At 43.8% G+C, this 24,928-nt stretch overlaps 1 protein-coding gene across 4 annotated transcripts in view; it reads left to right on the forward strand.

The window, feature by feature from the left end:
• The first annotated feature begins 304 nt into the window (after positions 1 to 304).
• Positions 305 to 24,928, forward strand: part of CACNA2D1 (calcium voltage-gated channel auxiliary subunit alpha2delta 1) — a 613,296-nt gene continuing 588,672 nt past the window's right edge. For all 4 annotated transcript variants that reach the window (XM_050936798.1, XM_050936799.1, XM_050936801.1 and 1 more), the window contains exon 1: positions 305 to 380. In XM_050936798.1, coding sequence (XP_050792755.1) covers positions 321 to 380 — 60 coding nt within the window. In that variant the 5' untranslated portion in view covers positions 305 to 320. The remainder of the gene's footprint in view (positions 381 to 24,928) is intronic.

Here is a 24,928-nt window from a genome sequence, read left to right on the forward strand (position 1 = left end):
TTGTGCCCTTTAAACAACTATTTTTGTGTGTCCTGACTTTTTGCCCTTTTTTTGATGATAGGTCATTGTATACAGCTTCCTCACCGTGTTGGGCCTTTGCAAGGCAGAGAGCTTCTATGAAAGAAAGAGAGAGAGAATGAATGTCTAAAGCAGAGTCACAGCAATATCGAGGGGACTTTGGCATCAGTCTGCCTCCTGGAGGATAATCTGTCAGCCTGCATTTGTGTTTGTGATCATCATAACTATTTGCCACTGATCTGATGGCACATCTCTTTCTCTCTTCTTTTTATTTCTGTAGAATAAAGTCATGGGTGGATAAAATGCAAGTCGATCTTGTAACGTTGGCAAGAAGTGCAAGTGGGGTGGACGAGCTTGCGAAGGTGAGTCTAAATGGATAGAACCTCTGTGACAACTAAAACAGTCAAAAATGGATGGTGCTCGTCATATAGGGGAAACAATTCATCCCATCCTCAGTGATTTTTTTTGGAATGAAAGCCTTTTCTGTTTACATAGAAGGACATGAATAATGGAGATATCCATTAATTCACTCTCTTTATATTGAAGCTAATATTTAATCAGCTGTGCAGTACCGGGCATAAGGTTTATGATTATTACAACACCCACACACAGTAGCACAGCTCCTTTTACATTGTATATTTGTCCAATATGGTATCCAGGAAGCAACTATTCAAGGAAAGTTCATGGAAAGCTCTCTATTTTAAAAGAGAAGACCGGTTTTCTGACATATAAATTCTCTGAATTGAAGACGTCTTTGTAGCCTAGATTTCTATGGAGGAGAATGATACTATCTAATGTTCTCTAATGTTATACTACTTTAATCCAGAGTATATTTTACAGAAGGAACAAATTATTATTATTTTTATTATGGAGAAGAGGTATCCATGTTACTGTACACACTATTATTGTGCACATAAAAATAAGTTAAAAGAACATTATTAAGGTTGCAAAGTCAAGCACTCAAAAATTAGGAAATGCCAGAATTAAGATTTCCTGTGCAACCTTAATTCAGCCCCCTTCTGCGCATGAACTGTGATACTGTCTTTAATTTCATGGCCACACAGTATTTTTTCCATTGGACCTCTTCCCCAGTTGGTTCACAGAATAGACACGCTGTGAATATGAATCAAGGTTATGCAGGGAAGGGGACAGTTGTTTGAAGGTCCATGCATCATTTGTAGCAGAATTTGGAAGGTATATAGTGAATGAGGCAGGAGAATGCAGGAAGAGAAAGGATGGTCTCATGGTTAAAGCAGTTGAATACTATCCTGAGGAATTAAATTCTGTCCCTGTCTTTGCCATAGAGTTCTTATGTGACGTTAGGCAAGTCACTTATACGAAATTTAGTGTGTTCTGTATTTTCTGAGTGCCTGAGATGAGACTCTGGGATCTAATTTGCAGGAGTGCTGAACACCCTCAGCTATGACTGAAGTCAATGGGACTTGTGCTTTGATCGTATAAAATGCCATACAATGGTAAGAACCCTAAAAAAGGAGCTCTTAGGCCACTGAAATTTGGAATCTAAAATTAGTGAACACTTTTGACCTTAATCTTCCTGGGCCTCATTGCCCCACCTGTAAAATAGGGACAGTGCCCCCAACTCATCTCACAAGTGTACTGTGAAAATACATTTATTAATATTTGTGAAGCACTCAGATGCTAAAATGACCAGCACTATAGAAAACTCATAAGGAAACTAATAACTCTGTTTTCAGAGGAGGATTTAGATGGTTTTGCAGTAAAGAAGGCACACACTGAACAATGAGGTGAAAAAAAACTCCTCATTAAGTGAACACTGTCCATTCTGTGCACTGAATGAGGCAAGGGTCCTATAGAAAAATAGCGTGTGAGAGTTAGAGACTGTATCCTAATGCCTCTGGCAGCTGAATTAAGGTTGCACAGGCATCCGTAATTTGGAATTCCTAATTTTTTAGTGCTTGACTTTGCAGCCTCAATAATATTCTTTTAATCTTGTTTTCTTGTGTAATTTCCTAGGTTTTTTTAAAAAGGAAACTGGAAAAAAACACATCCTGAAATCCCATCATGTGGGATCATATTGACACTCTAACATGGTTCATCAACAGGAAAGGAACCCTTAGACCCACTGCATACACCTCTGACACATGAGCTAATGGAGTAACTGATAGCAACAGTGGATTGTTATCCTCTGTGTAGACCAACTCCAAGGGGGGATGAGATCCTTTGCCAGTGGTTTCAGAGATTTTCACAGCAGAACATGTAGCTTAATATTAAATACTTGCAATAAACTGCTTATAAACATTCTTAAGACTTATAGAAGACCCAGAATAATGCATAGAAATGATTTGGTGAATAACTTCTTTCTTAGCTCTTCCCTGAAGGGGGGAGGGGTGAAAGGGCTTGAGGGTACCCCACAGAGAGGAATTCCCAAGTGCTCCTTCCTGGGTTCAAAGGGTTGAGTTGTTGTTTTTGTTTTTTTTTCATTTGGGTGGTGGCAGCATTTGCCAAGCCAAGGCCAGAGAAAAGCTGTAACCTTGGGAGTGTAATACAAGGCTGGGGTGGCATACAAATAGTGAAACCCCTGCTCAGAAGAGAGAACAATCTAAATAGACAAGACAGCCAATATATGTGTGTGTGTGTGTGTGTGTGTGTGTGTGTGTGTGTGTGTGTGTGTGTAGGGAAAGGAACCACTAGTATCCTTATTTTATGGATGGGGAACTTGAGCACAAAGAGCTTGACTTGCCCAAGGTCACACAGACAGACTGTGACAGAGCCAAGAGTAGATCTTGGATCTCCTGAGTCTCAGTCCAGTGCTTTATCCACAAATCATCCTCCCTCTAAACAGTTTGTTATGAATTATTGATTAGCTGTAGGAATAAGCAGTAACGCAACTAGCAATTAACTACAATTATTATTACCCTTAAGATGAACTGTGCTTAATGTGTATGCTTCCTTTTGTAGTTCATCTTTGTGCCCTTTGCTGCTTATGTATGCTGTATGGGAATGGCTTCAAAGTAGTTTTCCAAAAATAGTTTTTTAATGTGCATTTTTCAGTGCAGTTTTCCCAGATATTAATTAGGGGACTTAGCTTGAGAACTGGGAAAGTGCCAACGCAGATTTTCCACCAACTGTGGAGTCCTCATCTCAATTCCAGTCCTCCAAAGGTTGCCTCGTCAAAGAGGGGAAGTCTTGAGTTGATTGGCCAAATTCTCAACTGCTGTAAATCAGAGTAGCTGCACTGAAGTCAATGGAGTAACATTGATTTATACCAGCTGAGGTTCTGGTCTGATATCTCTAATTTAAAAAAAAACAAGCAAGCAAACCTTATTTGGAAAAAAAAATATTGAGCCATTTTTATACATCATACGTGAGAAATAAAGGACACAAACATGATCACTTTTTGCCTGTTCAGTTTCCCATTTGAAAAGAGCACTGTGGGTTGTATTACCAATCTCACATCCAGAAACTGTCCAGTTTCGAATTCAGTACATGTTTCTTACTAAAAGAACAATGGGAAAGAACTCATAGTGAAGCACAACATGCAGGATGATCTAGAGTTACAAGATGTTGCACATGTAGCAACCTCCCTGGCACTTGGAGGGGAGGACCACAGGTTGCAGGAGGGGTGAATTTGGAGGAGGCACCAGTAAGTCAGTCTGTGTGCATGTGGCTTGAAAGTTTGCTGCAGTTACAGCACCTCTGTAAAGGGCCAGTCTAGTTTTAGAAATATCATGTCCTCTACTGTTGCGTTACATTAAACAGTGCAATTGTTGTAGGCAGGGTTACCCCTGACCGGTATTTGACCGCCCTGGCTTTTTTTTTTTTTTTTTTTTTTTTAATGGATTTGCCAGTTGCCAGAAAAACAAAATTTAATCTGCTGGGTTTTTTTTATGTGGGTCTAAAGATTTGCATTATTATCACAATACACTGGGATATCAAATGTTAAAAGCTTCTGTGTCCAGCTAAAGATGCTGCAGTTCCCAATTCTGCAGTTTAAGTGATAGATCAAAACTGTTGAAAATACAGCAGCTGTCTTCCCACCAACATGTAAGCACACCATACAAATGTGTGAGAGAGGGTTTGAGTCACGCGAGAGGGAGGAGAGGTGCAATGTTATCAATCTTATATGTATGTGTTACCTCTCTAGTTAGAATGGCTGCTGAAGGGGCAGTTGTGGTTGGGGTTAAGGCAGTCTTGCCTTGTGGGAGTGGTGCTGGGGTTTTTTGCATTTCAAAGGTGGTAACCCTAGTTGTTGGCCTTAAAAAAAAGAAAAAAGATTCTTATTTACACCAAGGCTTCTTTGAACTGCTCTGGCAGTGTACAGGTGGTGTTAACATGGGTTAAGGGTAATTGCTGTTTACTTTAAGGACTCAGTGTAAATCAACCCTAGTGTAAATGATATGCAGGCCCTAGTGAGCAAGTGTATTTTTAAACTTCCTGAGAAATATAGAGACATATATTTTTAAAAAGTGAATGTCTATAGATAATTCATAATAAAGTACCAAAATAAGGGGCCTGTTTCTCAGAAATGCTGAGCATCCAGGTGATCCCATTGTCTTCTGTCACTTTCTTCAAGGGGAGCAAAAAATAGTTTATTCGTAAAAGGTGCAAATCCATGTGTGTTAGTCCTAGACAACCAGTGCCACGTTGCTCAAGAGTGAGTGGAGAATGGTTTGAATTGTAGAGCTAAGTACGCAAATAGTTACTGTTTTTTAAATGTGTGTATAGCTTCCATTTTAAATAGACCTTTTACAGCAAAGGCCCATGACTAAGCTAATTGACACTTTTTATAATGTAATAAACTGTGACAAGTCTGCTTCTAATTACCCACATTAGTTGCTAATATACCTCTAGCAGAAGGAGATAGAAGGAAAAGGAGGGACTCTTGAAAAACTCAGAAATCAAGTTCTCAGATTGAGTGCATTGACCCTCAGCAGTGCACTCGCCTGTCCATTTCAAACTGATTGACAAGGAGCATGTTTTACATAAATATCAAAATAAAAATGTGATTGTGTGTTAGAAGTTTTGACATGATGAGTACACAGGAACTGTACCGTAAACTGCAGTGGCAACTAATAACATTTTACACCATGTAACCTTTTCAGGCAACAGGCTAATTGAACACAACAGCAGTTTAGAGATATTGTTCCGAGGAGAGCTAGTTTCTGAATGTTTCCCTTTTGATGTAGTAGCGATAGTGACTCAGAGACTCATAGACTTTAAGGTCAGAAGGGACCAATGTGATCATCTAGTCTGACCTCCTGCGCAAAGCAGGCCACAGAACCCTACCCCCTCCACTTCTATAACAAACCCCTAACCTATGTCCGAGTTATTGAAGTCTTCAAATTGTGGTTTGAAGACCTCAAGCTGCAGAGAATCCACCAGCAAGTGACCCGTGCCCCATGCTGCAGAGGAAGGTGAAAAACCTCCAGCGCCTCTGCCAATCTGCCCCGGAGGAAAATTCCTTCCCGACCCCAAATATGGCGATCAGCTAAACCCTGAGCATGTGGGAAAGACTCAACAGCCAGCACTCAGGAAAGAATTCTCTGCAGTAACTCAGATCCCATCCCATCCAACATCCCATCACAGAACACTGGGCATACTTATCTGCTGATAATCAAAGATCAATTGCCAAAATTAAGCTATCCCATCATACCATCTCTTCCATAAACTTATCAAGCTTATTCTTAAAGTCAGATATGTCTTTTGCCTCCACTACTCCCCTTGGAAGGCTGTTCCAGAACTTCACTCCTCTAATGGTTAGAAACCTTCATCTAATTTCAAGTCTAAACTTCCTAGTGTCCAGTTTATACCCATTTGTTCTTGTGTCTACATTGGTACTAAGCTTAAATAATTCCTCTCCCTCCCTAATATTAATCCCTCTGATATATTTATAAAGAGCAAGCATATCCCCCCTCAGCCTTCTTTTGGCTAGACTAAACAAGCCAAGCTCTTTGAGTCTCCTTTCATAAGGCAGGTTTTCCATTCCTCGGATCATCCTAGTAGCCCGTCTCTGAACCAGTTCCAGTTTGAATTCATCCTTCTTAAACATGGGAGACCAGAACTGCACACAGTATTCCAGGTGAGGTCTCACCAGTGCCTTATATAACGGTACTAACACCTCCTTATCTTTGCTGGAAATACCTCGCCTGATGCATCCTAAAACTGCATTAGCTTTTTTAACGGCCATATCACATTGGCAGCTCATAGTCATCCTGCGATCAACCAATACTCCAAGGTCGTCGTCCTCCTCTGTTGCTTCCAACTGATGCGTCCCCAGTGTATATCTAAAATTCTTATTATTAATCCCGAAGTGCATGACCTTGGACTTTTCACTATTAAATTTCATCCTGTTACTATTACTCCAGTTTACAAGGTCATCCAGATCTTCCTGTATGATATCCTGGTCCTTCTCTGTGTTAGCAATACCCCCCAGCTTTGTGTCATCCGCAAACTTTATTAGCACATTCCCGCTTTTTGTGCCAAGGTCAGTAATAAAAAGGTTAAATAAGATTGATCCCAAAACCAATCCTTGAGGAACTCCACTAGTAACCTCCTTCCAGCCTGACAGTTCACCCTTCAGTACGACCCATTGTAGTCTCCCCTTTAACCAGTTCCTTATCCACCTTTCAATTTTCATATTGATCCCCATCTTTTCCAATTTAACTAATAATTCCCCATGTGGAACCTTGTCAAGTGCCTTACTGAAATCGAGGTAAATTAGGTCTACCGCATTTCCTTTGTCTAAATAATCTGTCACCTTCTCAAAGAAGGAGATCAGGTTGGTTTGGCACGATCTACCCTTAGTAGAACCATGTTGTAATTTGTCCAAATTACCATTGACCTCAATGTCCTTAACTACTTTCTCCTTCAAAATTTTTTCCAAGACCTTACATACTACAGATGTCAAACTAACAGGCCTATAGTTACTTGGATCACTTTTTTTCCCTTTCTTAAAGATAGGAACTACGTTAGCAATTCTCCAGTCGTACGGTACAACCCCTGAGTTTACCGATTCATTAAAAATTCTCGCTAACGGCCTTGCAATTTCATGCGCCAGTTCCTTTAATATTCTTGGATGAAGATTGTCTGGGCCCTCCGATTTTGTCCCATTAAGCTGTTCGAGTTTGGCTTCTACCTCAGATGTGGTAATATCCACCTCCATATCCTCATTCCCATTTGTCATCCTTCCATTATCCCTAAGCTCCTCATTAGCCTTATTAAAGACTGAGGCAAAGTACTTATTTAGATATTGGGCCATGCCTAGGTTATCCTTAATCTCCTTTCCATCCTCAGTGTTTAGCGGTCCCACTTCTTCTTTCTTTGTTTTCTTCTTATTTATATGGCTATAGAACCTTTTACTATTGGTTTTAATTCCCTTTGCAAGGTCCAACTCTACATGGCTTTTAACCTTTCTCACTTCATCCCTACATGTTCTGACCTCACTGAGGTAGCTTTCCTTGCTAATCCCACCTTTCTTCCACTCCTTGTAGGCTTTCTGCTTTTTCTTAATCACCTCTCTGAGATGCTTGCTCATGCAGCTTGGTCTACAACTCCTGCCTATGGTTTTTTCCCTCTTTCTTGGGATGCAGGCTTCTGATAGTTTCTGCAGCTGCGACTTAAAGTAATTCCAGGCCTCCTCTGCATTTAGATCCACAAGTTCTTCAGTCCAGTCCACTTCCCTAATTAATTTCCTTAATTCTTTAAAGTTAGCCCTTTTGAAGTCAAAAACCCTAGTCCCAGATCTATTTTTGTTTATCCTTCCATCTAGTTTGAACTGAATTAGCTCATGATCACTCGAACCAAGGTTGTCCCCTACAACCATTTCTTCTATGAGGTTCTCACTACTCACCAAAACCAAATCTAAAATGGCATCCCCTCTTGTTTGTTCTTCAACTACTTGGTGAAGAAATCCATCTGGTATCACATCCAGAAAAATATGAGCCCTATTATTCTTGCTAGCACTTGTCCTCCAGTCTATATCTGGGAAGTTAAAGTCTCCCATGATCACACATTTCCCATTAGTGTTTACTTCATTAAAAACATTAAAGAGGTCTCTATCCTTATCCAAATCAGATCCTGGCGGTCTGTAGCACACCCCAAGCACTATCTCAGGGGAGGCTCTGGTAGCTTTCTTTCCCAGTGTGATTTTTGCCCAGACAGACTCTGTCTTGTCCATTCCATCACTTCTTATTTCTTTATAGTTAACCTCCTCATTGATGTACAATGCTACTCCACCACCTTTGCCTTTATTTCTATCTTTCCTAAACAGCACATAGCCTTCAATAGCTGTACTCCAGTCATGACTACTATTCCACCAGGTTTCTGTTATCCCTATAATATCCGGTTTCACTTCCTGCACCAGTAGCTCTAGTTCCTCCATTTTGTTCCCTAGGCTCCTCACATTAGTGTACAGATATCTTAATTTTTGCCGTTTGGCTTCACTGACATTCTTTACCCTGTTAGGCACAGACATTCTGCCACCAGCATCACCTGTTAGTCTGCTATCTACACTACCCTTCCTCCTTGTGTCAATTCTTCTGTCCACGGCTGTATCCCCTCTTACTTTGTTTACTTCCCTCTCAAGGTTAAATTCCAGCGTGGAGATCTCCTGGACATTTCCCAACTATCTCCCCCAAATTCCTAGTTTAAAGCTCTCTTAATCAGTTCGGTGAGCCTCCATCCTAGAAGTCTATTTCCCTCCTTACTCAGGTGAAGTCCATCCCGAGAGAACAGTCTTCTATCTGTAAATGCTTCCTAATGGCCGTACATCTCAAAGCCCTCCTTATAGCACCACTGCCTGAGCCATCTGTTGACTGCCATAATCTTGTCACACCTTTGTCGCCCTTCTCTAGGAACCGGCAGAATCCCACAGAAGATCACCTGAGCCTCGATTTCCTTAAGCGTCTTCCCCAGTCTGGCATAGTCTCCCTTGATACATTCCAGAGTATCTAGCCGTATCATTCGTTCCCACATGAAGGACAACCAACGGATTCTTTCCCGCTCCCGCCAGGATCCTTTTCAGCCTCAGGTCCACATCCTGTATCTTAGCACCCGGCAGACAGCACACCCTTCTGTTCTCCCGATCAGCTCTAGTTACAGCCCTGTCTGTTCTTCTCAGTAAGGAGTCTCCAATCACGTAGACCTGCCTTTTCCTGGTGACAGTGTGATTCTCTGGTCTATCCCCCGCACCTGCTGGCTGCAAGTCCTCTTGATTCCTATTCACCCTTGCAATCCTTCTGGGGCTTATATTTGGTGTTGCCTCCGTTGACTCCTCCTCTCCTCTTGTAGGACTATCAGCTCTTCTCATTTTCCTTGCCCTCTCTCCTTCAGTGACCACCTGCTGTGCCCCTTCTTCATTTTCCAACTCTGCAAACCTGTTCCTGAGTTCTATTTCTCCTTCACTGGCCCGTCTTTTCCTCTGCCTGGTTCTCTTAGTCACATGCTTCCACCGTCCATTTTCCTCCCCCAGCAGTCTGTCCTCTGAATTCTTTGGTCCTGCTTCCATCTGCACATCTGAGCTTATCCTTTCAGCCCCCTCGTGTCTGTGCTCCATCATCTGCTCAAACCCCCTTCTAAAGTCAACCAGAGTTTCCACCTGCATCTCCGGTCCTCGGATCTTTTCTTTCACCAGCTCTATCAGGTGGCACTTCATGCAGACAAAGCTCTTTTCAGGTACCCCTTCCAGGATCATGTACATTCCGCAGCTTCCACATCCAGTCATCCTCATTGTGTCTTTCACTGCTACCTCTATATCAGTCATAGCCTTCCCACCTAAAGCCTGGTAGTGCACGGAACAGGACACAACACAAACCCCCAGCAGCCTCCACACACACACACACACACTACACAATACAATCCACAAACTACAAAAACCTGCTCCTCCAACAGAACTACCTCTGAAACTCCCCTGTTGGCAGCTCTGTTTGCTGGCTCCTGTGCCGCTGCAGCTGTTGTTACAGTCCCAAGAGTTGCAAGGAAAGAGAAACTTCTTCTTTATTAGAGCTGGTCAAAAATGGGATTACATTTTTCTTTAAAATTTTATTTTTTTAAAAAAGACCAAAATTCCAAATTTCAACCTCAAAAATTATTTGAAATTTCTGTTTATTTTCAACCAGTTCTGTTCTTTATCTTTACCCATATGTATTATTGTGAACATTACCAGTTGATGTTTTCTGCCTTTCCGTTTAATTTTGGTTCAGATATTTTTAAAGTAAAAATTATTTGCTTATGGGGGAAAATAATAGTAGGAATGGAAATGATTGGTTTGGAGAAATGGTGGGAAGGATATATTTTATTTGTCAATAAATAAATATGTAGTCTTCAGCATGGCAGAGGGGAGCACAGGCCACTGGCTTCACGGAGGTGGGAGATTACCCTGCAGCCTCCCTGCCTGTAGACACAGACTCGGTGAGACTGTACCCGGCCCTGACATAGTCTAAGGGGTAGGCCTGCCCCAGAAACACACCCCTGCCCCTCTGCACCAGGCGCACCAAGATAGCAAGTGAGAGGGGCAGAGTCTCACATGCATTCCCAGCCCTGGCCCCCAATCCAGGTGTGGGACAGTCAGGCCCAGTCCAGCAGGATCCAAGTGTGAAGGGGCTTAGTGTTGGGGCATCCAGGTGTGGGGTAACAGGGTTCATTGTTGGGCAGTCTAGGTGTGGGTGGCTTAGTGGGATATGTGAGGGGATCTGGATGCATCTGGGCTCATTGTGGGGTTCCGGGTGCAGGGGGAATGGAACTTTGCAGGGAGGTTGAGATGAAGATGGTTTCAGCTCAGCGGCAGGGGTCTGGATGTGGGGGTGTCATGGTATAATTCCCAACTCTGGACCTTAGCGTCCAGGATATGGGTTCTAGCCTAAAGTCCTCTAAGCTTAATTACCAGCTTAGATTCTGTAGTGCTACCACCAATCAGGAATTCCAGGGCCTGATACCCTCTGGTCCCCCAAACCCTTCCCTGGGGATCCCCAAGGCCCAGATTCCTTGAGTCTTACCACAAAAGGGAATAAACCATTTCCCTTCCCCCTCCTCCTTCCCAGGTGTTCCCTCCCTGGGTTCCTGGAGAGATACACAGAAGCAAGCTCCGTGAATCTAAACAGAGGGACTCCACCCTCCCCGTTTCCAGTCCTGGAAAACACAAGCATCGAGAGGTCTAACCTCCCCCCTCTTCACCCAGAGGGTATGCAAAGTCAGGCTTAGTAAATCTAAGACAAAGAGATTTTTCCCCCTGACTTCTTCCTCCCACCAATTCCCTGGTGAGTTGCAAACTCAATTCCCTGGAGCCCCCACCAAAGAAAACTCCAGCAGGTCTCAAAAAGAAAGCTTTATATAAAAAGAAAGAAAAAATACATACAAATGGTCTCTCTGTATTAAGGTGACAAATACAGGGTCAATGGCTTAAAAGAAATATGAATAAACAGCCTTATCCACAAAGAATACAATTTAACACATTCCAGCAAGTACACACATGTAAATACAAAAAAACCAAACCTATCTTTGTACTTACAACTTGGAAACAGAAGATTAGAAAGCTGGAGGTAGAAAAATCACTCTCATAGCCGAGAGGGTCAGACCCAAGACAAAGAACAAAGAACTCACACCCAAAACTTCCCTCCACCCAGATTTGAAAAAGTCTTGTTTCCTGATTGGTCCTCTGGTCAGGTGTTTCAGGTTACTCCTTTCCAGGTGAAAGAGACATTAACCCTTAGCTATCTGTTTATGACACGCCCCCCAAATTGCAGACAGTGGGGAAGCTCACTGGCGGCGATTTCTTCCTAGAACTTTAAAATAAACAGATTAATACAACACATGCACCTTTACATATACCACTAAGTACATAACTAACAGACGTTTACATTTTAAGAACACTTTTTAACTACTGGATTCTGGGAAACTCTCACGGGAGAGAGCATCAGCTACTTTGTTAGAAGCTCCTGAGATGTGCTGAATTTCAAAATCAAAATCTTGGAGAGCTAAATTCCAACGAAGAAGTTATTTATTGTTCCCCTTGGCAGTATGAAGCCACTTTAGCGCAGCATGGTCAATTTGTAGCTGGAACCGCCGTCCCCAAACATATGGGCGTAGCTTTTCCAGGGCGTACGCAATGGCATAGCATTCCTTTTCACTGACTGACCAGTGACTTTCCCTCTCAGACAGTTTCTTGCTGAGAAACACGACAGGATGGAAGTTGTGATCCATTGCTTCCTGCATGAGAACTGCTCCTATACCACGCTCAGATGCATCCGTGTTTACTAGGAATGGCTTGTCAAAGTCTGGGGCCCTGAGCACAGGGTCAGACATGAGCATTGCCTTAAGTTGGGTAAAGGCCTTTTGACACTCATCAGTCCACTTAACTGCATTTGGCTGGGTCTTTTTGGTCAGGTCGGTCAGTGGGGCAGCGATTTGGCTGTAGTGTGGTACAAATCGCCTGTAGAACCTGGCCAAGCCTAAAAAGGATTGAACCTGTTTCTTTGACTTTGGGACAGGCCACTTTTGGATAGCATTCACCTTGGCCTGTAGGGGGTTTATGGTTCCTCGACCCACCTGGTGCCCCAGGTAAGTCACTCTGTTTTGGCCTATTTGACACTTTTTGGCCTTAACAGTTAGTCCGGCCTGCCTGATGTGCTCAAAGACCTTTTCCAGGTGTAGTAGGTGTTCGGGCCAGGAGTCTGAAAAAATGGCCACATCATCGAGGTAGGCAACTGCATATTCACCCAGTCCTGCTAGTAGACCATCTACCAGCCTCTGGAAGGTGGCGGGTGCATTTCGAAGGCCGAAAGGAAGGACATTGAATTCATACACCCCCGCATGGGTGACGAATGCTGACCTCTCCTTGGCAGGTTCATCTAGCGGTGCTTGCCAGTACCCCTTGGTTAAGTCTATTGTAGAGATGAACTGGGCACGTCCTAACTTCTTCAATAGCTCATCGGTGCGTGGCATTGGATAGTTGTCCGGATGAGTTACCGCATTTAGCTTACGGTAGTCCACGCAAAAGCGTATTTCCCCATCTGGTTGGGTACCAGAACCACTGGAGATGCCCATGCACTGGTAGATGAGCGGATTATACCCATCTGTAGCATGTTACGGATCTCCCGTTCTATAGCAGCTTGGGCATGAGGAGACACCCGGTAGGGTGGGGTTCTAATTGGGTGAGCATTACCTGTGTCAATGGAGTGGTATGCCCGTTCAGTCCGTCCTGGGGTGGCTGAGAACAATGGGGCGAAGCTAGTGCACAGCTCCTTGATTTGTCGCCGCTGCAGACTTTCCAGGGTGGTTGAGAGGTTCACCTCTTCCACGCCACCGTCTTTTTTTCCTTCGTAGTAGACACCGTCCGGCCACTCAGCATCATCTCCCTGGACTCTAAACTGACAAACCTGTAAGTCTCTGGAATAGAAAGGCTTGAGAGAATTAACATGGTACACTCTGGGCTTTAGTGAGGAATTGGGAAATGCTATGAGGTAGTTCAGAGTTCCCAGGCGCTCTTGGCCTTCCATGATGCTTCCATCTTATGGGCCTGTTGCGCCTTCAAGACCATAAACTGGTCTCCTACCTTGAAGGAACGTTCTCTGGTATGTTTGTCATACCAGACCTTTTGCTCTTCCTGAGCATCCTTTAGGTTTTCTTTAGCAAGGGCTAAAGAGTGTCGGAGGGTGTTTTGTAGGTTGCTTACAAAGTCCAGAATGTTAGTTCCTGGAGAAGGCGTAAACCCTTCCCATTGCTGCTTCACCAACTGTAATGGCCCCTTAACCTCGTGACCATACACAAGTTCAAACGATGAAAACCCTAAACTGGGATGTGGTACAGTCCTGTAGGCAAACAGCAACTGCTGCAACACTAGGTCCCAATTATTGGAGTGTTCGTGGACGAATTTACGCATCATGGCCCCCAGAATTCCATGAAACCTTTCCACCAGGCCATTGGTTTGATGGTGGTACGGGGTGGCAACCAAGTGGTTCACCCCATGAGTTTCCCACAGTTCTTTCATGGTCTCTGCCAGGAAATTAGATCCTGAATCTGTAAGGATGTCGGAGGGCCAACCTACCCTGGCAAAAATGTCTGTTAGGGCCAGGCACACAGTGTTAGCCCTGGTGTTGCCTAGAGCTGCTGCTTCCGGCCATCGGGTAGCAAAGTCCATGAAAGTCAGTACGTACTGCTTTCCTCTGGGTGTCTTTTTTGGGAAAGGACCCAGAATATCCACAGCTACTCGCTGAAATTGGACCTCAATTATGGGGAGTGGCTGGAGAGGGGCCTTGACCTGGTCTTGAGGCTTTCCCACTCTTTGGCATACCTCACAAGACCGGACATACTTGGCAACATCCTTGCCCATCCCCTCCCAGTGGAAGGACTTCCCCAACCGGTCCTTGGTTCTGTTCACCCCAGCATGGCCACTGGGATGATCATGGGCTAAGCTTAAGAGCTTCCCCCGGTACTTAGTTGGAACCACCAACTGCTTTTGCGGCTGCCATTCTTCCCAGTGTCCACCAGAAAGAATCTCCTTGTATAAAAGTCCTTGGTCTATAACAAACCGGGATCGATTAGAAGAGCTGAGAGGCGGTGGGGTGCTCCGTGCCGCCGCCCACGCTTTCTGAAGGCTGTCATCTGCTTCCTGCTCAGTCTGGAACTGTTCCCTTGAGGCTGGGGTCACAAGTTCTTCCTCAGACTGTGGACTTGGGCTTGGTTCCTCTGGAAGCGATGTAGGTAATGGGGTTGTTTCCGTTGCTTGTGAACCGCTCTCCGCTGGTGCACCTGAGGGTATTTCAGGCTCTGGCTGAGCCTTTTGGGTATGGCTGTCTGCTGCTTCTGCCAGTTTTGGCTCGCTGGCGCCTTCTGGCGTTGAGTTTGAAGATGTGGTTGTAATTGCTGGTGCTGGTTGCTGTTCCAGTTCCGGGCCTGGGACTGGAAGTGCTGTGGCTGTTTCAGTGGTTGGCATGGAATCCGGGTCCACTACCTCTGTCTGGGTCTCTGGTAACACAGACGGGGCGTCTGTGGACGGCTCAGGAACAGGAGTGGGTCTGGAAGCTTGCCTGGTTTGGCTGCGTGTAACCATTCCCACTCGCTTGGCCCGCTTCACCTGGTTGGCCAAGTTTTCCCCCAGTAGCATGGGGATGGAATAATTGTCATAGACTGCAAAAGTCCACATTCCTGACCAGCCTTTGTACTGGACAGGCAGTTCAGCTGTAGGCAAGTCTACAGCTTGTGACATGAAGGGGTAAATTGTCACTTGGGCTTTTGGGTTGATGAATTTGGGGTCTACGAAGGATTGGTGGATAGCTGACACTTGTGCCCCCGTGTCTCTCCACGCAGTAACCTTCTTTCCGCCCACTCTCAAAATTTCCCTTCGCTCCAAGGGTATTTGAGAGGCATCCGGGCCTGGGGATCTTTGGTGTGATGGTGGTGTAATGAACTGCACTCGGTTGGTGGTCTTTGGGCAGTTGGCCTTGATATGTCCCAGTTGATTACACTTAAAGCATCTTCCATCTGACTGGTCACTGGGTCGAGGTGAGTTACTGGAGACTGGTGAGGTAGAAGAATAGGGCGTTTGTGGCTTTACTTGGGTTGTAGGTGGGGTCTTTGGTTGCCCTCGGTTGTAGGGTTTATTGTCGGTGTGCCCTCTGGGGTATTCGCTCCCCTTGACAGTAGCTTTCTTGCTTTCTGCCACTTCCATCCATCTGGCTCCAATCTTCCCCGCCTCGGTGAGATTTTTGGGTTTTCCATCTTGTATGTACTGTGTTATGTCCTTAGGAACACCATCCAAGAACTGCTCCATTTGTATGAGGAGGTGCAGTTCTTCCAAGGATTTAACATTGTGTCCTGATATCCCGGCCTCATAATTTTTCCCAACGTAGTAGGCGTGTTCGGGAAATGACACATCTGGTTTCCACTTTTGGGTTCTGAAACGCCGACGGGCATGATCCGGGGTTATTCCCATTCTGTATCTGGCCTTGGTTTGAAAAAATTTATAGTCGTTCATTTTCTCCTTAGGCATTTCAGCTGCTACCTTTGCTAAAGGTCCACTGAGCTGTGGCTTCAATTCAACGATGTACTGGTCTTCAGGGATGCTGTACCCAAGACAGGCTCTTTCAAAATTTTCCAAGAAGGTCTCGGTGTCATCACCTGCCTTGTAGGTGGGAAATTTCCTGTGCTGTGGAACAAGTACTGTTGAAGGGTTGTTAGGATTGGCTGGAACATGCTGCCCAGCCTGCACTAAGTCCAGTTCATGTTTTCTCTGTTTTTCCCTCTCTTCACTTTCTTTTTGTTGTTTTTCCATTTCTCGGCGGTGGGCCACCTCTTCTTCTTCTAGTTTTCTGTGATGGGCTGCATTTTTGGCTTCTCGTTCTCTTTCATGGGCTGCCTGTGTGATCTGTTCTTCTCTTTCTTTCAGCTCCACCTCTTCTTATCTTTGTTCCAGTTGTCGCCTGTGGTCTGCTTCTTTGATTTGTTCTGTGGCCGCCATTTTTGTCTTGGAAGGCATGGTTCCTGTTTTCTTGTGTTGAGGTGCCCTCTGGTGTTTGTTGTCTGAACTGCTGGCTCTGTTGCCTCCTGGGGTCTGCCTAGCAACATTGCCTTTTTCCCTTTCTTCCTCTAGCTAATCTTTTAAATGTAAAGTAAACCAGAAAAAACACTTTATTTGCATGTGTATTGCTGGATACACGACTATCAATGGGAGTGCTAATGTCTGACAAAAGATCCGTTTGACACAGCTTAATGGTTCTTTGCTTAATATGCAAGCTACTGCCAGGAGAGAACAGAAAAAAAAATTCTCTCTGGTTCCTTTTAAAACCAAACCCTCTCTGCTTAAAAGCCCCTAGCAGAGAAAAGAAAAATATAATATTCTTACTGGCTTCTGCATTCTATCTTTCCCACAACGCTGCACACCATGTCATAACATATTCCCAGATTTGGACCTTAGCGTCCAAAATATGGGTGTTAGCATGAAAACCTCCAAGCTTAGTTACTAGCTTGGACCTGGTAAAGCTGCCACCACCCAAAAAATTAGAGTGTTTTGGGGCACTCTGGTCCCCCCAACAACCTTCCATGGGGACCCCAAGACCAAAATTCCTTGAGTCTTACCACAAAGGGAATAAACCATTTCCTTTCCCCCTTCTCCTTCCCAGGTGTTCCCTCCCTGGGTTCCTGGAGAGATACACAGAAGCAAGCTCTGTGAATCTAAACAGAGGGACTCCACCCTCCCCGTTTCCAGTCCTGGAAAACACAAGCACCGAGAGGTCTAACCTTCCCTCTGGGTGAAGAGAGGGTATGCAAAGTCAGGCTTAGTAAATCTAAGACAAAGAGATTTTTCCCCCTGACTTCTTCCTCCCACCAATTCCCTGGTGAGTTGCAAACTCAATTCCCTGGAGCCCCCACCAAAGAAAACTCCAGCAGGTCTCAAAAAGAAAGCTTTATATAAAAAGAAAGAAAAAATACATACAAATGGTCTCTCTGTATTAAGGTGACAAATACAGGGTCAATGGCTTAAAAGAAATATGAATAAACAGCCTTATCCACAAAGAATACAATTTAACACATTCCAGCAAGTACACACATGTAAATACAAAAAAACAAACCTATCTTTATACTTACAACTTAGAAACAGAAGATTAGAAAGCTGGGGATAGAAAAATCACTCTCATAGCCGAGAGGGTCAGACCCAAGACAAAGAACAAAGAACTCACACCCAAAACTTCCCTCCACCCAGATTTGAAAAAGTCTTGTTTCCTGATTGGTCCTCTGGTCAGGTGTTTCAGGTTATTCCTTTCCAGGTGAAAGAGACATTAACCCTTAGCTATCTGTTTATGACATGGGTATACTAGGAGACCACCGTGATTCAACTCCTTGAATCACCACCCCGAGAGGAATGTTACCTTCCCCCTCCCTTCTTCCCCGGAGAGAGATACAGAGATAAACGCAGAGAGCAGGTTTTTCTTCCCTCCTCCCTTTCCTTTCTCCCACCAATTCCCTGGTGAGTGCAGACTCCCTTCCCTGGAGTCTTACAAAAGATAACCAAGAAAATCAATTAGATTTAAAAAAAAAAAGAGGAAAACTTTAATAAAGAAGGAAAAAACATAAAAATTGTCTCTGTAATCAAGATGGTAAATATACAGGGTTTTTATAGCTTATAGACAATAGAAAGAAGCTTTCTCCAGCAGAAACACAATTTACGCTACTTCCAGCAAGTACACATCTGCAAATAAAGAAAAACAAGTTAAGACTATAACCGCCTTTTTACTTACTCACTATTCTGAATAGGTAAGAGACTGTAGCAGGGAGATTGGTAGAAACCTGGTTGCACCTCTAGTCCAGTCCAGGACCCAGAGAGAACAACGCACAAACCCCAAACCCACAAACAAAAGCTTCCCTCCACCTAGATTTGAAAGTATCGTGTTTCCTGATTGGTCCTCTGGTCAGGTATTTGGATCCCTGTTTGTTAACCCTTTACAGGTTAACTGTTTATGAGAGGGGGGAATGGGTCTCAATGAGGGGTCTGGGTGTGGGATACTCAGCTGCAGGAGGGGAGGTGCTGGTGTGGGGGTCTGGGTGTAGCTGGTTGGGGCTCAGTGGGTTGGGAGGCCAGGTGCAGAGGTCGTCGGAGTGGTTCAGGTGCTGGGGGGTGGGACTCGTTAGGCTGGGGGTTCAAATGTGGGGGATTGTCGAGGTTCAGGGATGGGGGTCTGGATGCGGGGCGAGGAAGGCACAGCAGGGGGTTCTGGGTATGGACAGTGTGGCTTGAGGGGGGTATGTGTATGAGGAGGTCTGGATGCATGGGGGTTGGGTGTATGGAGGAGCAGCTCCCTATACAGTGACCCCTCCCCCCATGACTGAGGAACAATGGGGGAAGGAAGTGGGGGGGGTGGGTGTGGAGCTTCCTGCAGCTGGGGGAGGTTTCTGACCCAGCCCTGGCTGCTGCTTGCAGGGAAAGAGGAAGATCTGTTGTCTCCCACTCCACAGCCCAGCTGGGACTAGCAGCAGAACCTGGCGCAGGGTAGGAGCCACCAGCCAGGTTATCCACAGCCACTCTCTCCCGTCCCCCCACCTGCAGTGATTTATCTCTCTGCCAGCTGCTCTGGGTACCCAAAACAGCACACCTGCACTTCCCTTTGCTTCCCCATCAGAAACCATTTTTCTGTGAGGAAACAAAGAAATCTGTGGGAGACATGAATTCTGTGCATGTGGAGTGACACAGAATTCCCTCAGGAGTAATAATAGAGCAGGGCTCATTACTGGAGAGTCAGTGTGGTTGAGTCGATATAACAGTGTTTCTCAAACGGGGGTCACCGCTTGTGTAGGGAAAGCCTCTGGTGGGTCGGACCAGGTTTGTTTACCTGCCCCGTCCGCAGATCTGGCCGATCGCGACTCCCACTGGTCGCGGTTCAGTGATCCAGGCTAATGGGAGCTGCTGGAGGCGGCATGGGCCAAGTTTGAGAAACACTAAGATATAATATAGGGCTGGCACTCAAGATCTCTTGAGTTCTAATCCTGGATGTATCACTAACCTGTTTTGTGGACTTATGTTACTCACAGTCTGTGTCTCTTAATTCATCTGTAAAAAAGGGGATAATACTTAGCTACCCCATAGCTGTTGTGGAGGTTAAGTGGGTGAGGTTTACATGGCTCTTTTAAACATGTAATGTCTTATAATTGATGAGCATGATTATTAAGGGATTTTGCAATATGGCAATGAACACAGGCACCGAAAATAAGCATTTCACTCATTCACTGAGGTGAATTACAGAGTCCAACGGATAGTGTTTGAGACAATAGACAAGATGGGATAGGGTAAATAGTGGTCTTCAAAACGTGAAAGCAGTGTTTTAACAATATTGTGCTCCAGAGAGACATCCCTGCTACTGCTATATAGTTTTATGTGAAACCAAATATCAAAGAGTGAGAATTATGAAGAGGATCCTCCAAATTAAGTTCCTTCGAGCTTACATGTTGCTAACTGATGTCAAGATGTCAGTGGAATGAAATCACTTTTAGAAATGCAGGCTGGGAAATTTGAAGACACATCTGCATGTTATCCTTATGATCCATATGGAAATTAAGGGATTGTCAAAACATTGGGTGCCTCATTTATAACTTGCACATGCTACTCTCCCTCAGCTCCCTTAGCAAAAACTGGCATTTTGAAGTGCTCCTTCTTCAAGCATGTGAAGTCGGTTATAAGAGTCTAAGCATAGGTGACTGCATTAACAAAGTTCATTCAGACTCAAGGAGACGGGGTGACTCAGCATTACCATACTTCCAGTTGTTTCTATGTGATGAGCTGAGAAATTATTGAGCATCTTACTACTCCTGGCATATGGAGTTTTTTTTTTTTATTGTTTTTGATCACGCCTGCAAGGGTAAGTGGCAAACCATCCTATTCCAGCTTCCTATATAACACTTGCTTTCTGTTTGCTTTCATAGCAGCAGGGGATGGATTTCCTTGTTCCAATGCTCAAATAAATTTGTTAGTCTCTAAGGTGCCACATGTACTCATTCTTTTTGCTGATACAGACTAACATGGCTACCACTCTGAATCCTTTCTGAACATAGTGGTCAGTCAGATGCCTGAAAGGGAATCTAGTTTTCTGTGAGTGAAATTCACCCCCATGTAGAGCGTTGGCATAGGGCTTCAGCTTGGTGACAGGTTTTCCCCTGTGTATCACTGTGTGTAAATGAAATAAATAAATGTTCTTTGGCCAAAATATGTCAGTAGTGAAGGATTATTGAAGTACGTTGCTATGGGTGCTCAAGTTTTCTATTGTCCTGATCCTGATATACTCCCACATTTAATTGTGAGCATCTATTATCAGCATGGGTTGAGGAGTATGGACTCCTGGGTTCTCTTCTTGACTCTGCCACCAAATTTACTGTTTTATGCCAGAGAAGCCACTGAACCTTTCTGGGCTTCAGTTTTTACATTTGTGAAACAGGGACAATACATATCTCTCATGGAGACTATATAGCTTAATTTTGTAAGATCCTTGCTCTCAAGATATTCCTACAAGTGCGAAGTTGACTAGAAGATGAAAAGTGCTATGTACATGTTGACAATTACAGTGTAGTTTATTGTTATCAGTATGACATCCAGTGAGATGTTTTGAAAGATCATTTTTTTATTGAAAGGAACATCCCCCCCACTCTTATTTTTGCTGTGTGATAGGTGAAGAATTGAATATCTCTTTTGAGATATTAGATGCATATGAAATCGAGTTCATAGAAATAATTTCTTGCCTTTACAGACTTCCAGGCTGAGTACCTAGGCAGACAAGGATAAAGCTGGGCAAGGTCTCAATCCTACAAAGTGACCCTTGAGCCCTCGTTTAACTGTAAGCCCATCAATAGTCTCGTGACTTTGGAACTACTCATGTGCTTGGAGAGAAGCGGATGCTTAAGTGCTTTGCTGGATCAGGCCAGATTGCTCAGCACTTTGCAGGATCAAGACCCCACTGTCTGCCTGAGTCTTGGTGAATGTATCAGTTACGAGTGGGCTCTCTCTTGTCATAGTTTTAGAACTTCCTAGCGCATCCAGCACTACTCATGAGATGTCCCGGGTATGGAAATTGTCTGCCCTATCATTTCTGCTCAGATCACCACAGCACTCTATGATGAATAATTGTGAAAAAGCAATGGATAATGTAAAATATTGGGGCATTTTCTTCCTTTGCGGTGATGACAAAAACTTCAAGAACAAAGACATCTCTGGGTTGCTAGGAAACTACTATAAATTTTATTTAGACTTTGAATCTGACAAAAAAAAAATAAGCCATGTTCAACATGATCTCTCTGATTTTCCTGGCATGAACATTTTTTTTTAAATGGTGAGGATTTGTGGCTACAGTTTGCAGTTTATGCGCTATAATGAATCAGTTAGTTGTAAACAAGTTAGGTAGTCCTAAGTAAAAGCCTCAGGCCCTGGACTTAAATAGCGAAAGTATTCGTATTGCTTCAGGAATTTGTTATGGGCAGTAAGAGTACAGGAATTATTTACTTTAGTGCTTGGAGCGATCTACAAACTAGATTCAAGGAGAGTGTGCAGTATAATGGCAAATCAGAAATAATAATAAGGGGACACTCTAGACTAGGTTAGAGTGAATATGTCTCTTCTTGGAGTTTTCCTATTTCTACTGAAATCAGTTACAGCGTTCTTTATTACCTTCACTGGCAGCAGGATGGAGCCCTTTATTTTGAGAGCCTTAACAAACCCATTATGTACAGAAACAATGTTATGAATTAAACAAAATATTCTGCAGTGCTGGAAACTTATACGTGTCCTTCCCTCGCCCACTTTTGTAGTCCCTGAGTGACTTACTGTCAGTGACTGGGATGTGGGCAGTTGTGCCTAGTAGTTGGAGCAGGAGTCAGTAGCCAGCAATAGGAGCCAGGGTCAGAGGTGAGAAACAAGAGTTAAAGCCAAAGTCAGAAATTGGAGCTGAGGATTAGTGCCAGGTTCCTGGGTGTGAGGAAGGCAAGGGTACAACTGGGTTCAAGGCAGGGGCAGGTGCTATCACAGTAGTGGGTGAGTGCTGTAAGCAATTGATCAGTACTGCTGCTGATTTAAGAGCTGGTCTGCTGACTCCTACCAGTAGCCACTCAGATGGCCTATTACATGGCAGCACTGCTCATTAGGTTGCTTGGAGAGTGGCTGTACTGCAGACCCTGACATTCACAAGCTTTAGTATGTTAATCCTCCTGGCAAATTAGGAAAGTATTGTTTGTCCCCATTTTACAGATAGGGAACTGTGGCACTGAGAGACTAAATGATTTGCCCAAGATCATACAGGAAGCTTGTGGTAGAGCAGGAACTCAAACCCAGGTCTCCCATATCCCTTCCTCACATATGCACAAAAGCATTGTACCATTTCATGAAACCACCCAAATCACACAGATCATGTACAATTTGGTACAAAGATAAGATAAACTTATAATTTAAAGAAGTCACATAAATGGTGACTAGCCAGTTAGATAAATTTTCATTTTAACATTCTACAGTAGTGCTAGGAACCCAGGTAAGGAATTTTATTTGTGTGACTTTCATATTTACAATATTCTATTTCTTCAGTCTTCATGTCAGTAGCAAGAATTGTGTTGTACTTTTATGATTCTTATTCTTTGTATTACTATAGCTCCTAGTAATTGCCATGGACCACATAGTGCTGGGTACTGTACAAACACTCCCTGCCACGAGGAGCTTACACTCTTAAGTACCTGTCATGAATGGGCAATCTTACATAGTGGTCAGAGCAGAAGTCGGTAGGAGCAGGTTACGAGGCGATCAGAGTCCAAGACAGGCTAGAAGGCAAACTGGGGGTCAGGTGTGAGGAAAGAGGCAGCATCAGATTACTAAATCATCATCAGCAGGCTGTAGGAGCAGGTATTGCAGGGAAAGCAGTCTTGAGCAGGGAGAACCCTGTTGCAAGCATAATTTCCTGTTCTTGTGCTTGGATTAAATAGGGGCTGAGGCCCCTTCAAGGTTCCCCCCAATCATATTTCAGGACTGGACTCCTTTGATAGAGTCAGTTGCTCTTCTAGCATTGTTCACAGGTTCCTAGGTGGCAGGTTGGGGCTCCCTAATTCTTAAGCATCCTATAGACAAGGGTTCAAGCCTCCCAGTCCCTGATGGTAAAGACAAATGGATACCCACAGACAGGGCAGTACAGCTAAACACTGAAATGTTGTTGGCCTGCATGATAGGTGGTAGGTAGTAATTTTGAACAATATATTCAGCAGCAATATAATGCATCGCAGATAAAAATCAGCAGTAGTCCAATAATTCTTGCCAGTACTGTTGCACCAGTGCAAGACTGGAGTGAGACAAGTATCTTGGTACTCGTGTGGCCTCCATTGTTGCAGTATTTGAGTGTCTCGCAAGCATCAACAGATTTATTGTCACAACATCGTGTTGATATAGACAAGTACTATACTCCTTATTTCACAGGAAGGTTATCAGAGGTGTACAGAGCTCAGTTGTGGTTGCTTAACTCTTGAGCTCTTTTGAAAATCTGGCTCTGTGTGCCTTGCCCAAATTCATGCAGAAAGTCAAGTGGCACATCTGCAAATAGAGCTCACATCTCTCAAATCTCTGTTCAGTGCCTTAACCACACTGCCCTCCTTCCTAAGAAAAGGACCCTTTGTTTGTTAAATTTGGAAAACTTGCATTACACAAGGTACACAGAGACAAGTAGAAGTAATTGCAAAACAGAATAAACAATTCACCCTTCGCGTGAAAACATTCAGAGGGACTAAACTATAGTTTGGAATGATTCAGTGCTCCTTTATTATCTGTTTCTAGGCAATCTGTGCAAAGAATGCAGAGGGTGCTGACCATTGAAAGGGGAGCACATTCAGTGCTCTTGGAAACTTGTGGGAGGAACCAACTTTTCTGAGTGTTATAATATATTAAAGCCATTTCAATGGAATTTCGGTTATAGCATGCCCCATATATAAAACACAGTATAATAAAAGCTCTCAGTCAGTGTGCATCTTTATTTCACTCTTGATTCATATAAAAACATTTGACTTTCCTTATCTACCCTGCAGCAAGCAGAGAGAATGTCTTTTTTGTAAGGGATTTGTAAATATGCCCTTGAAGACAGAGTAGAGAGGGGTACTTTCTGTAGGGGAATTGGCAGTTCTTCTAATCTTCAGCACATTAGACTATTGTTCTTGTTCTTGTGTGGTTTCTAGCTGAAGTGTTTTGTTTTTTTTTATAAACTATGGTTCATTATCTTTGAATAAATATCCATTATTTAGAAAACAATTTTAATACATTCTGTCTTGAAGGGAAAAGTACATGACTATTGACTTGAGAGAGAAATTAGTGTATTTTTCTTGCTGTGACCTTACAGATTTGACTTATCCATGCAATGAGGTTTTTGTTCCATTAAAAATGGCATATTTTACTGTCAATTTGAAGAGCTTTTAGTAAAATACTAGTGATTAAAGTACT

Source organism: Gopherus flavomarginatus, chromosome 1 (genome assembly GCF_025201925.1).
Source record: "Gopherus flavomarginatus isolate rGopFla2 chromosome 1, rGopFla2.mat.asm, whole genome shotgun sequence".
Taxonomy (NCBI): Eukaryota; Metazoa; Chordata; order Testudines; family Testudinidae; genus Gopherus; species Gopherus flavomarginatus.